Consider the following 13,850-nt stretch of genomic DNA (forward strand, 5'->3'; position numbering starts at 1 on the left):
ACTGTTTTAAAGGCCTACTTTCCCCCTCCCCCTGATGGTCTGCTCCCCCTGCGTGTGGTTCTAGGGAGCTGTTTGGGCTCCACCTTATCCCTCTGCAGGGAGATATTCCTGCTGCCACAGGAAAGCTCCTACACAAAGTAAGAGAATTCTGTGCCTGCTCAGTACCCAGACTCACTGCCCTGAGAACATATAGCAGGGGAGGGGCCCAAATGGGACTGTTTCACAAAACTGAAATGTCTGGCAATAACTATAAATTAGCAATTTATAAAATAAATTCATAGATTCCAAGGCCAGAAGGTACCACTGTGATCATCCAGTCTGACTTCCTGTATAACGCAGGCCATGGAATTTCTCCAAAATAATTCCTGCCTCTGGAGGGCCCTTCCAGTTCTATGATTCTTTGATTTACAAGTAGCCAGTTTTTAAACTATTTAATGTGTGCTGTGTTAATTTGATCTCTTTGTAGTTTTTTAATCAGAATGTCATGTGGTACCAAGTCAAATGCTCTTTCGTCAACACTATTACCTTTTCCATATTTTCCATGAACCCGTATTGATTGACATTAATTATGTTACCCTCCTTTAATTCTTTGTTAACTGCGTCCTGTATCAGCCGCTGTCAGGGACTGGGACGTGGGCAGTCGGGCCTATGGTTGAAGCAGGAGTCAGGCCTAGCAGTTGGAGCAGGAGTTGTGCCAGGAATAGGAGTCCAGGGTCAGAGCCAGTATGAGATGTCAGCCTTGAAGTCAGAAATTTGAGCCCAGGGTCAGAGCCAGGTTACCTGAGTGAGGCAAGGCAGGAGCAGGAATGGGAGTGAGACTGGAATGATCACAGCCTTAGCAAATGCTTTGAGCAGCAAGCAAGCTGCTGCTACTGCTGGGCTTAAGAGCCGGCTTGCTGGCTTCCTCAGCCAGTCAGGCAGGTTGTTTTGTCAGGCAGTCTGGCTCTGTAGCGGGGTGGTTACCCGCTCCTGCCCTGAGGGGTTTAAAAAGCAGCCCTGGAGAGGGCTGCAGCTCTAAAAGCTGGGCTGATTGGGGAAGCAGCCACAGCTGGGCCACGCTCCAATCAGGCCACAGCAGGCCTGTATAAAAGGGCTGTGAGCCAGGAGCCCAAACAGTCTCCCTCTGCCTGTAGGGAGCTAGAGACAGGGTACCTGAGTGAAGCAGGGCTGGGGAAAGGCAGAGGAGCTGGGGAGCTCCAGCCTGGAAAGCCCCAGGCTGCGACCTAGCATTGGGCTAACAGGTACTGGGGGTTGCAGAGGGCAGCCCAGGGGTAGGCAAAGGCAGCAGGTCCAAACCCAACCTTGCCAGTGACAAGTAGGCTGATACTGCAGTCTGCCCCAGGGTGCGGGGGCTAGATGATGACTGGCAGTAGCCTGATACTGAGGCAAGGTGGGGATAGTGGGTGGGGGTTCCCCTGGGAGGGGGAGACCCTGAGGCTGAAAGGGGTTACTCCCAGGGGGCAGCACCCCAGGTAAAAGGGGCACTGGGTCCAGGGAGGGACACGGGGGCCAACAGCAAGCGGGAAGGCAGATCACTGGCCTGCAGAGGGCACTCCGGAGCTGGAATGAGCTAATTCCCTGAGAGACCAGCAGGAGGGGCTGCAGGGGTGAGTCCGCACCCTTACAGGCTCATGCAGCCCAGCTCTGTTCATTAGGCTGTCAGGAGATTCGGCAGGCATAGCTGCAGGGCCTTATTCCTGACAGCCACTCTATTACCTTGCACAAATTGATGTCAGACTGACAGGCCTATAATTATCTGTGTCATCCTGTTTACCCTTTTTAAATATCGGCACATTAGCTTTCTTCCAGTCTTCTGGAACTTCCCTGGTGTTCCAAGACTTATTGAAAATCAACATTAATGGTTCAGTGAGCTCCTCGGCCAGCTCTTCTAAAACTCTTGAATTCAAGTTATCTAGACCTGCTGATTTAAAAGTGTCTAGCTTTAGCAGCTGCTATTTAACATCCTCCTGAGATGCTAGTGGAATGGAAAGTATTTCACCATCATTATATGATATGACTACATCATCTGTTTTCCCCTCAAATATAGAACAGAAATATGTGCTGAACACTGTTAGAGAAGAGCAGGTTGACCCATATTCTACATTCTATTAGCATATTCTACAGATAGTTTTTGATTTGAAGATACATTTCTTTGCAATAATTGCAGCCATGAATTCCCTTGATCAGCAGTTCATAGGGAAGGGAGGAAGTGGCCAAGACCCCGAGCTCGTTTATGTGGCTGGGAAAGGAAGGGATAGGGAGATATCACTGCTTTACATAAAGAGTAATCTTTAGATCCCTGCATTCCTTATGCTGCTGCAACGCTTATCAGTCCTTAACAAGGAGAAGGGAAGGGAGAGGGATAGCACTTTATCAAGCGAAGAGAAAGTGCCTGCCTCTGTCTTTCTCCCTAATACCATGCTAGCAGTTACCCAGGTCTTTACTTAACCCTTACATACCCCCAACAAACACTTCTCCCTTTTCTGCATTATTGATAATTCTACCATTTCCATCTAGTAATGGACCAATACCATTGCCAGGATTCTTTTTCTTCCTAAATATACTTCAGAAACATCTTCTTATTCTCTTTAACTCTGCTAGCCACAGATTTCTTCTTGTGTCCCTTTACTTCATAAATTTTCTACAGTTACAAGCTTCTGATTTATATTCATAATTATCAACTTCCCTGTTCTTCCATTTGTTATATATTATTTTTTAATTTTTATAGCTGCCTTTGCTTCTCCTCTAAAGCAGGTTGGTTTTTTAACCAATGCAGCCATCTCTCTTGATTATGGTATTTTGGGCATCTAGTAAAGTGTTCTTAAATAATTCCCAATTGTCATTTAGATTTTTCTTATTAAATTCTGCAAGCTGATTTGGCTCATAATTGTTTTCAGGTTTGTGAAAATGGCCTTTTTAAAGCACCAAATGTATGTATGTTACTTCTCTGGACTTTATTCTGTTTGCATATTATAAATGTGATCAAGCCATAATCACTTGTACCTAAGCTACCATTAGATTTTAACTTTCAGCTACCATTAACTTTTAATTCTGTGATCAGTTCCTCTGTGTCCGTCAAGGCAAGGTCTAATATAGAGTTCCCCCATGTTGGATGCAGCGCTTTCTGAGTTAGGAAATTGTCATCCACCATATTTAGAAATTCCAAGGAATGTTTTCGTATTGGTAGCATCATACCTCCAACATATATCACTCAAATTGAAGTCCCCTAGGATGTAAAGAATTAAATGAGGGTGATATAATTAACCCAATCAACATGGGTTTATGGAAAATAGATCCTGTCAACTGGATGTCATTTTTTATGAGATTACAAGTTTGGTTGATAAAGATAAGAGTGTTGGTGTAATATACTTTGTCTTTTGTAAAGCATTTCACTTGGTACTGCATGACATTTTTGATTAAAAAAACCTAGAACAATATAAAATTAACATATGGCAAAAGTATAAGCAACTGAAAACAGGGTCTTATAATGGAAGAGTCGGGCAACCTTACTAATAAGAAGTGTTACCAGCCCTGACTGCAATTATATTTGTGTATTTCTTTTTCTGCAGGGGTGATAAGAAGGTAATCTGCAACAAGTTCATTCAGACAGTAAGTCCCAGCCTCCCTTTCAGCTCTACTATAGGTCTTTCCTCTGGCTCTCAGGCGGGATGAGCCAGATTGTCAAACGTATTTAGTTGTCTAAGGAGCAGATAGGTGCCCAGAGGGACTTCCAAAACCATTTTAGGCACCTATCTGCATCTATAGGCACCTAATTACTTTTGAAAATCTAGCCCTGTGTCTTTAATGTCCCGGCTCTGGGGGCTCTGCTCTCTTCCTTTGAGACTAAGCTATTGATTCATAAGGCCTGAAGAGACCATTGTGGTTCTCTAGTCTGACCTCCTGGATAACACATGCCGAAGGACTCCTCTGATTTAATTCCTGTTTGAACTGGAGCATACTGTTGAGAAAAATATCCAATCTCGATTTTTAAAACTGCCAGTGTTGGAGGATCCACCAGAGCGCTTGATAAGTTGTTCCTATGGTTAATTACTCTCACTGTAAAAAATTGCCCATTATGTCGAGTCTAAATTCACCTAGCTTCAGTTTCCAGCCATTGGACCATGTTATACCTCTGCCTGCTAGACTGCAGAGCCTTCTGTTATTGGCCAAGCTTATAAGTCCCTATCCCCAACCCAATGGCATTTCTCTGTTTTGGATGTAACATGACAACTTCTGAGTGGCATATCTGATCAATTCCAAAATTCCACGGAATGTTTTAGGCATCAGTGAACAGAACCTGTTGCTTTTGAGGGAAAATTGGAAAACCAGAAGGAAACCATGGGAGACACATGGAGCCCCTGATATCTGTTTAGCAGAGCCATAGCTTCAAGCACCTCTGCAATTGTCTATAGATCAAAAACTGATTGAATGGCATCCATTAGCGTCTTCCAGCATGACAATACCTCTATTTCATTTCTCCCCATCCTCCCAATACAGTTTATTATGTTGGCACCCTGAAGGACTTATTTCCCAGGCAGAAAGAGGAGAAATAATGTGGGAGAAGGGGTGCACACAGAACCTGTGGCTTGGTGGGGGAGAATGGGGACCCTGATAAAGGGAATGGGGTCTCACTCAGAGCCCATGGGTTATGGGGTAAAAGGAGGTCCCAGGGAAGGGGGAATAAGGTCACATATAGCATCCCGGCTGGGGGGGACAAATGGAGAACCCTGGTATTAAAGGGAGCTTAGGAGGTCATCTAGTCCAACTGCCTGCTCAAAGCAGGACCAAACCCAACTAAATCATCCCAGCCAGGGCTTTGTCAAGCCTGATCTTAAAAACCTCTAAGGAAAGAGATTCCACCACCTCCCTAGGTAACCCGTTCCAGTGCTTCACCACCCTCCTAGTGAAAAAGTTTTTCCTAATATCCAACCTAAACCTCCCCCACTGCAACTTGAGACCATTACTCCTTGTTCTGTCATCTGTTACCACTGAGAACAGTCTAGATCCATCCTCTTTGGAACCCCCTTTCAGGTAGTTGAAAGCAGCTATCACATCCCCCCTCATTCTTCTCTTCTGCAGACTAAACAATCCCAGTTCCCTCAGCATCTCCTCATAAGTCATGTGCTCCAGCCCCCTAATCATTTTTGTTGCCCTCCGCTGGACTCTTCCCAATTTTTCCACATCCTTCTTGTAGTGTGGGGCCCAAAACTGGACACACTACTCCAGATGAGGCCTCACCAATGTCGAATAGAGGGGAATGATCACATCCCTCAATCTGCTGCCCCTACTGATAAAGGCGAAAATGCCATTAGCCTTCTTGGCAACAAGGGCACACTGTTGACTCATATTCAGCTTTTCGTCCACCGTAACCCCTAGGTCCTTTTCTGCAGAACTGCTGCCCAGCCATTCGGTCCCTAGTCTGTAGCAGTGCCTGGGATTCTTCCGTCCTAAGTGCAGGACTCTGCACTTGTCCTTGTTGAACCTCATCATATTTCTTTTGGCCCAATCCTCTAATTTGTCTAGGTCCCTCTGTATCCCATCCCTAGCATATCTACCACTCCTCCCAGTTTAGTGTCATCTGCAAACTTGCCCAGAGTGAAGTCCACGCCATCCTCCAGATCATTAATGAAGATATTGAACAAAACCAGCCCCAGGACCGACCCTTGGGGTACTTCGCTTGAAACCGGCTGCCAACTAGACATGGAGCCATTGATCACTACCAGTTGAGCCCGACGATCTAGCCAGCTTTCTATCCACCTTATAGTCCATTCATCCAGCCCATACTTCTTTAACTTGCCGGCAAGAATACTGTGGGAGACCGTATCAAAAGCTTTGCTAAAGTCAAGGAATAACACATCCACTGCTTTCTCCTCATCCACAGACCCAGTTATCTCGTCATAGAAGGCAATTAGGTTAGTGAGGCATGACTTGCCCTTGGTGAATCCATGCTGACTGTTCCTGATCACTTTCCTCTCCTCTAAGTGCTTCAGAATTGATTCCTTGAGGACCTGCTCCATGATTTTTCCAGGGACTGAGGTGAGGCTGACTAGCCTGTCGTTCCCTGGATCCTCCTCCTTTCCTTTTTTTAAAGATGGGATTAGCCTTTTTCCAGTCATCTGGGACCTCCCCCAATCGCCATGGGTTTTCAAAGGGTACGTCCACACTACCCGCTGGATTGGTGGGTAGCGATCGATCTATTGGGGATCGATATATCGCGTCTCGTCTAGACACGATAAATCAGTCCCCAAACGCACTCCCGTCGACTCCAGAACTCCACCAGGGTGAGAGGCGGAAGTGGAGTCGACGGGGGAGCTGCGGCCGTCGATCCCGCGCCGTGAGGACAGGAGGTAAGTCGAAATAAGATACGTCGACTTCAGCTATGCTATTCCCATAGCTGAAGTTGCGTATCTTACATCGACACCCCCCCCCCAACCCAGTGTAGACTAGGCCAAAGATAATGGCCAATGGCTCTGCAATCACATCCGCCAACTCCTTTAGCATCCTCGGATGCAGCGCATCTGGCCCTATGGACTTGTGCTCGCCCAGTTTTTCTCAATAGTCCCAAACCACTTCTTTCTCCACAGAGGGCTGGTCACCTCCTCCCCATACTGTGCTGCCCGGTGCAGCAGTCTGGGAGCTGACCTTGCTCGTGAAGACAGAGGCAAAAAAAGCATTGAGTACATTAGCTTTTTCCACATCACTAGGTTGCCTCCCTCATTCAGTAAGGGGCCCACACTTTCCTTGACTTTCTTCTTGTTGCTAACATACCTCAAGAAACCCTTCTTGTTACTCTTAACATCTCCTGCTAGCTGCAACTCCAAGTGTGATTTGGCCTTCCTGATTTCACTCCTGCATTCCTGAGCAATTTTTTAAACTCCTCCCTGGACATTTGTCATCAATGACAAATGTCATCAATCACATCAACACCTGCAAGATCTTCACCAAGCATTCTCAAAACTACGATACCCGCACGAGGAAATAAGGAAATTAATCAACAGAGCCAGAAGTGTACCCAGAAGTCTCCTGCTGCAAGACCAAGACCAAGAAAGAAACCAACAGAACTCCATTGGCCATCACCTAGTCCTCAGCTAAAACCTCTCCAATGCATCATCAGGGATCTACAACCCATCCTGGACAACGATCCCTCGCTTTCATAGGCCTTGGGAGGCAGGCCAGTCTTCGCCCACAGACAACCTGCCAACCTTAAACATATTCTCACCAGCAACCACATACTGAACCGTAGTAACTCTAACGTAGGAACCAATCCATGCAACAAACCTCGATGCCAACTCTGCCCACATATCTACACCAGCAACACCATCACAGGACCTAACCAGATCAGCCACAACATCACCGGTTCATTCACCTGCACGTCCACCAATGTAATATACACCATTATGTGCCAGCAATGCCCCTCTGCTATGTACATCGGCCAAACTGGACAGTCCCTACATAAAAGGATAAATGGACGCAAGTCAGATATCAGGAATGGCAGTATACAAAAACCTGTAGGAGAACACTTCAATCTCCCTTGATACACAATAGCAGATTTAAAGGTATCCATCCTGCAGCAAAAAGACTTCAGGACCAGACTTCAAAGAGAAACTGCTGAGCTTCAGTTCATTTGCAAATTTGACACCATCAGCTCAGGATTAAACAAAGACTGTGAATGGCTAGCCAACTACAAAAGCAGTTTCTCCTCTATTGGTGTTCACACCTCAACTGCTAGAAGAGGGCCTCATCCTCCCTGACTGAACTAACCTCGTTATCTCTAGACTGATTCTTGCCTGCATATTGATACCTGCCTCTGGAAATTTCCACTACGTGCATCTGACAAAGTGGGTATTCACCCAAGAAAGCTCATGCTCCAATACGTCTGTTATTCTGTAAGGTGCCACAGGACTCTTTGTCGCTTTTTACAGATCCAGACTAGCATGGCTACCCCTCTGATACTTGCAGCAAAGAATCCTGTGGCACCTTATAGACTAACAGACGTTTTGCAGCATGAGCTTTCGTGGGTGAATACCCACTTCTTCGGATGCAAGTATCACCTCTAATTCTCTAACAATATAGATTTGCATTTCAAAGTTCTAGCCCATCTAACATGGAATGGCCCTTGTGATGGGTTCCCCCCAGGGTGTCACCTGGAACTGGGGTACCACTGAGCCTCCTGACCCACCAGCCTGGGTTCCCTCTAACACTGTACTGCTGTGACAAGCTACACAGCCTTCCAGCCTGCACTTTCACCAGCATACATACAGTTAGGGACACACCCAGCTGCAGTTACAAGCAGGCTGTCTGGCCATGCTGTGCTTGGGAAAGCTACTCCCAGCTCCTCAGGCATGCACCCCCTCTGGAGTATAAACCAAAATTACACCGTCTTGCACTGCACAGGGAACAATACAGCATAAGCTCATAAAATTCGCCCCCTCCCTCAATGGGGACAGGACTATGGAACAGCCTTTTGCCCTGAGTTATGATTCCCACACACTGGTTTAGATAAAGCAAAAACAAGTTTATTAACTACAAAAGATAGATTTTAAGTGATAGCAAAGAGATCAAAGCAGATTACCTAGCAAATAAACAAAAAAACGCAAACTAAACTTAAATAGATTGGATATCAATAGCAGATTCTCACCCTCAGAGATGATACCAGCAGGCTGCAGATTCTTAAGGGGCAAGCTGCTCTTGCTTACAGCTTGGGATCCCCAGGTGTTCCATTCACAGGCTAAAAATCTCTTTAGCCTGGGTCCAGCACTTCCCCCAGGTCAGTCTTTTTTTCTCAGGTGTTTCCAGGAGTCTTCTTGGGTGGGGAGTGAAGAACCCCAGATGATGTCACTCCCTGCCTTATATAGTTTTTGCATATGGCGGGAACCTTTTGTTACAAATCTTGGTTCTGAGACCGGTCTGCGGAAAAACACTGACATCCCAAGATGGAGTCCAGAGACATGTGGTCTCATCACATGTCCTTGTTGAGTCATAGCAGTCATTACTCACAGGCTATTTGGCGCGTTCACAGGAAGGCTCACCGGGTAGGAGGTAAGCTTCTCCTAAAGCCTGTTGTTCTTCCCTAATGGCCCTTGCCCACCCACTATCTAGAATGAAAGCATCTTGTCTAGTGGGCATCACCCAGGTGTAACTACATTTGAAATACAGATACATAATCGATATTCATAACTTCAGATACAAAAATTATACATGCATATGAATATAGTCATATTCAGCAAATCATAACCTTTTCAGTGACATCTCTCGTGACTTATCTTGCATAAAATGCATCATAATTATGTCATGATCATATCACTGTGAAGAATATGGGGTGCAGTGTCACAGCCCTTATCAAGGCTGATTCCCCACTCTGGCACTTCGAATGCTGAAGGTGGGGGCCTGCAAGGATTTTAAAAATTAATACTGGCCACTCCAACTTGTATTAAACTCCCAAGGCTACAGCTTCTCTCTGACTTTGGATGAGTAGATGCTGCCGCGACCCAAGTGCAAAAAAACCCTTTGAAACCAGAAAGATGCACTTGGGAATTCCTTCCTGTGGGGTACCCTCAAGCCCTTTCACCCCCCTACCCCCCTCTGGGGAATGTAGTAAGTGCAGGCCCTGATAAAGGCCCAGTATGAGGCCTAAGGCCTGAACTAAAGTAATGGTCAAGACTTTGCTAACATAAAGCAAAGTTAAGCTGTGAGTCAGAGGTAGGCCCTGCTCACAGAAGCTGGCACGAAAAGGGCTGATGCTGCATAAACATATATTCACCTAGCATAAACACAGCACTAGAACACACTATACTGAAACATTCCATAGATAACAGGAGGACAGGCCAACCCATCCCAATGACAGGGGCAAAAGGGTAAAATGATGGATAGAGTTGTTTTGATCGAACCAACATGTACAAGGTAGAAGGCACCTTAATACGTAGAGGGGTTGTAACTTGCTACGTAGAGAGGTTGCACTTCAATACGTCAGGTGTGATGTGTAACTTGTTTGTATTTGTGTATAAGAATGCACTCCTGGGGCGGAACCTTTGTCCGGCCGTAGGGGGAGTGGAAAGTCCCGCCACTAAGCCGGGTCCTTGCCAAGAGGCACTTTCTCGTAGTATGCCCTGAGTTAGGCTAAGAAACCTACAGGGAACTGCAATTGTGTCCGAGGTCGCAATAAACCTAGCCGACGTGACTTTGCATCTTACTGGACTCTGTGGTCATTGGGGGTTCGTGTCGGGTCTGCTGTGTCAGCTATCTGCAGAGCTGGGGCAGCACACAGAGGGAACTCACACACGCAGCCGAGTGATATCAACAAGGAGAAAGCAGAGCACCACACCGGTACCGCTCTGACAACAGGGAAGAGCTGGGAAAGTAAAACAGGAAATCAGCTGTTGCCACCAGCTACTTAAACAACCTGTGCACAAACCTCTTAGGACACCAAAAATCCAATCCTGTTCTTAAAAAAGGTAAATTTTATTAAAAACAAAAAGAAAGAAAATACATCTGGAACTCTAGCTTTTGCTAGATTTAAAAAACCCACTTACAAAAACATCAAGAATAATCTTCTTGAGGTCCAGTTTAAAGATTACAAGCAAAACAAAAAGCATTTGGGGTTAGCACAGAGGAGTCCACAAGCCAGTAAGAAATAAACCTAATCACGTCTTCCTAGACATCCCTAGTTTACTTACATACCTGGGGTTTCAGATAAACAATCTCTAGGTATGATCTGATGGTTTTTTCGTACCTGGCTTTCAGCTTCTTACAGCATAACTGCTCCCCGTTCCCCTCTTTCCCGGACAACAACACCACACAGACAAAGGGAAGTTTTTTCCCAATTTTAAAAGGTTCTAGCCCTCCCATTTGCTCTTTTGGTAAGGTGCCCACTCCTTTCCTTTTACCTGTGGGCTTGTTAACCCTTTACGGATAAAGCAAGCAGAGAACAACCACCAAGAGGGATTGCACAGCCAACTGGCTGGCTGGGTGTCCACAAAAGGAAGCTATCTGTCTCCTGTTTAGATACTTTTCTAACATGTTTCTAAAGGTTGAATGTGGGTCAATTAGCCTGCAAGCTGCTTAACCCTTTCTGGCCATGTGTCAGAATGGGTCTACCAGTCCTTTGTTCAAAGCTTCAGTTTGTAGAGAAGTTGCTCCAGTGGTGAGAAGCAGGATTGACGATAAAATGGAGAAGAGGCAGTTGCCTTTTGGATCATTTGTCAAGTGGCTTGTACTTCCTTTGCCCCAAACACAAGCTCACAGCACATGGGCATGGAAAAGTGCTTGGAGTCCCTAGTCCAGAGGCATATCCCTACATGTCCTGCTGACTCATAGCTAAGGCTACGATTTAATCGTGGGTATTTTTAGTAAAAGTCATGGACAGGTCACGGGCAAGAAACAAAAAAATCACAGCCTATGACCCGTCCATGACTTATACCATAAATATCCTGATTGAATCTTGGGGGCGAAGCCCGGGGGGCCTTCAGCACCAGCTGTGGTAATAAAAGGTAATAATTGGAGATATACCAATCTCCTAGAACTAGACGGGACCTCGAAAGGTCATTGAGTCCAGCCCCCTGCCTTCACTAGCAGGACCAATTTTTGCCCCACATCCCTAAGTGGCCTCCTCAAGGATTGAACTCACAACCCTGGGTTTAGCAGGCCAATGCTCAAACCACTGAGCTATCCCTCCCCCTGTGAGGTGGGGGAGAAGCCCTTGGGGGGCCCCACTGCTGCTCCAACCTCCGCCAGGGGGAAGCCCGGGGGGTGGGGGGAAGCCTCATGGGGCTCACTGCCGCTCTAGCCGGCGCTGCAGGGGGAAGCCCCGTTGGGGTCCACTGCTGCTTCAGCTGCCACGGGGGGGAGCCCCGGGGACCAGCAGCAGCTCTCGCTGCCACTGGGCGGGGAGCCCCGGGGGGCCAGCCGCTGCTCTGGCCGCCCCCAGACTGCTGACAGCAGCCACTGAGCTGTGGCTGCTCACCGGGCCAGCCACATCGGCCACAGCTCGTGTGGTCCCTGGAGCCAGCCGCTCAGGCACCCCAGTGGTCAGCCACACCAGCTGCTGCAGAAGTCACGGAGGTAACAGGACATCATGGAATCCGGACTTCACCGACCTCCGTGACAGACACAGAGCCCTAGTCATAGCCCCTGCCTTCTCTCAGTGGATTCATTGTACAGATGATTGCCCTTGATGGGCCATTAAACAGGCTAGGTAGTGCTGATGCCAATCTGTCTGGGGGTGTTACCCAGATACACAGCACAAGTATATCACACCTAGTTATAACTCATACAAAGATGATACATACATATAAACAAGAGTATCATATTTGACAAATTATAAAGTTTCCACTGATACCTTATGTGGCATATCTTGTATGACTCATTGCAATTTTGTAATATTGGTATCCATAATATTATAAATGGTCACCCATATTCCATACACCGTCACAAATGGGCCCAATCCAGGCTCCTCCGTGGGGATTCTCATCTCAGTCCCACTGAGGATTCTGGTGCTGTCCTGTTAATATCTGCTCCAGGCTTCCTGTGCCAATAGCTCTGTGTTGAATTGGAGTGGGATTGCCGCCTGTGGGGCAGGAAGCCCTCTGGCTTGGCTGAGAGCTCTAACTTCTCTTTCCCTGACAGAGCGCAGTGACCTGTTTGCTGTGGCCAGCAGAGAACGTCATTGTCTTTGGACTCGCCGAGGGGAAGGTAGAGAAGCCTAATGCTGTCACTGAGTTCTGGGCCCCGGGCACTGCTCAGCAGTGAAGGGATTATACTGGTGACTTGCTCCACTGCACCAATTCCCCGTGAGTCTCTCACGACTGTGCAGCATGGCATGAGAGTGAGTTATTCACCCACTCCTCGCCCACAACCCACCAGAGGCCACGGCGCTCCATGCGATCTCTTACCTTGCTGCTTGGCCTAAAGGTGCCAGCCCAGCATAGATGAGAGCTCTCCCTCGTTCTGTTTAAAAGCCATCTTGTGAATCCTTGTTCCTGACATGAGGACGGAGACTGCATTGACCAGTGTCCTTCTCTCCCTCAGGTTCGTTTAGCAAATACAAAGACCAACAAGTCCTCCACCATTTATGGCACAGATTCTTTTGTGGTCTCATTAACCTCCAAGTGAGTATGGTGCTGCTGCAGGCTCCCGCTGCCCCAGCTCAGTCTCCTGACCCAGCTGCTGGCTCTGAAGAGGCCTCCTTAGTGCTGATGGGGCAGCTTCATAGGCTCCATTATGAAGATAAATAAGCCTAGAGCCCCCCTCCCTTGGGGTTCCCGGCTTCTGTGTGTTTTACCACTAATACGGTAACATTGCATTATCGAGACATGCCAGCTGGTCACTCTACTCTTCCTTTCCCACCTTACCCTCCCCGTGTCGGTCTGTCTGCTTGGTCTTTACAGAGACTTTGAGCTCTCTGGGGCAGGATCCAGACCTGCTGGATATGTGTGTGCCGTCGGGCAGACTGTGGGCACTATCAAGGAGTAACTAAGGAGAAACAGTGGGCCACCATTGACTCCTGCAACCCCATGAGAATCAGACCAGCTGGGATGGGAGGGAAAAGTGGGACCATGAGTGCTGCTGTGACTCTAGGCCGACTTGTCCTGGTGTCTCTTGACAGTGTGTCTGGGAAGGGGATCCTGTCTGGCCATGCAGATGGAACCATTGTGCGCTACTTCTTTGATGACGAAGGCTCAGGTGAATCACAGGTACGGAATGGCTCTTTGGAAAAGACTCCCTCTTGCACACATCCTTCCTCCCCAGTCACACCAGGCCTGGAGAGTAACTGGGGCCTGTGGAAGGGAGGGCAGGTCAGAGGAGGGGCAGCAGATGGCTCTCATCACTGCGTGGCTAATGGAGCACTGATTAAA

At 47.4% G+C, this 13,850-nt stretch overlaps 1 protein-coding gene across 1 annotated transcript in view; it reads left to right on the forward strand.

Annotated features, from left to right (window-relative positions):
* Positions 1 to 13,850, forward strand: part of IFT172 (intraflagellar transport 172) — a 114,429-nt gene that overhangs the window by 6,348 nt on the left and 94,231 nt on the right. The window contains exons 4-7 of the mRNA XM_045009996.1: positions 3,570 to 3,609; positions 12,622 to 12,687; positions 13,024 to 13,103; positions 13,601 to 13,688. Coding sequence (XP_044865931.1) covers positions 3,570 to 3,609; positions 12,622 to 12,687; positions 13,024 to 13,103; positions 13,601 to 13,688 — 274 coding nt within the window. The remainder of the gene's footprint in view (positions 1 to 3,569; positions 3,610 to 12,621; positions 12,688 to 13,023; positions 13,104 to 13,600; positions 13,689 to 13,850) is intronic.

This window comes from Mauremys mutica, chromosome 3, assembly GCF_020497125.1.
Source record: "Mauremys mutica isolate MM-2020 ecotype Southern chromosome 3, ASM2049712v1, whole genome shotgun sequence".
Lineage (NCBI taxonomy): Eukaryota > Metazoa > Chordata > Testudines > Geoemydidae > Mauremys > Mauremys mutica.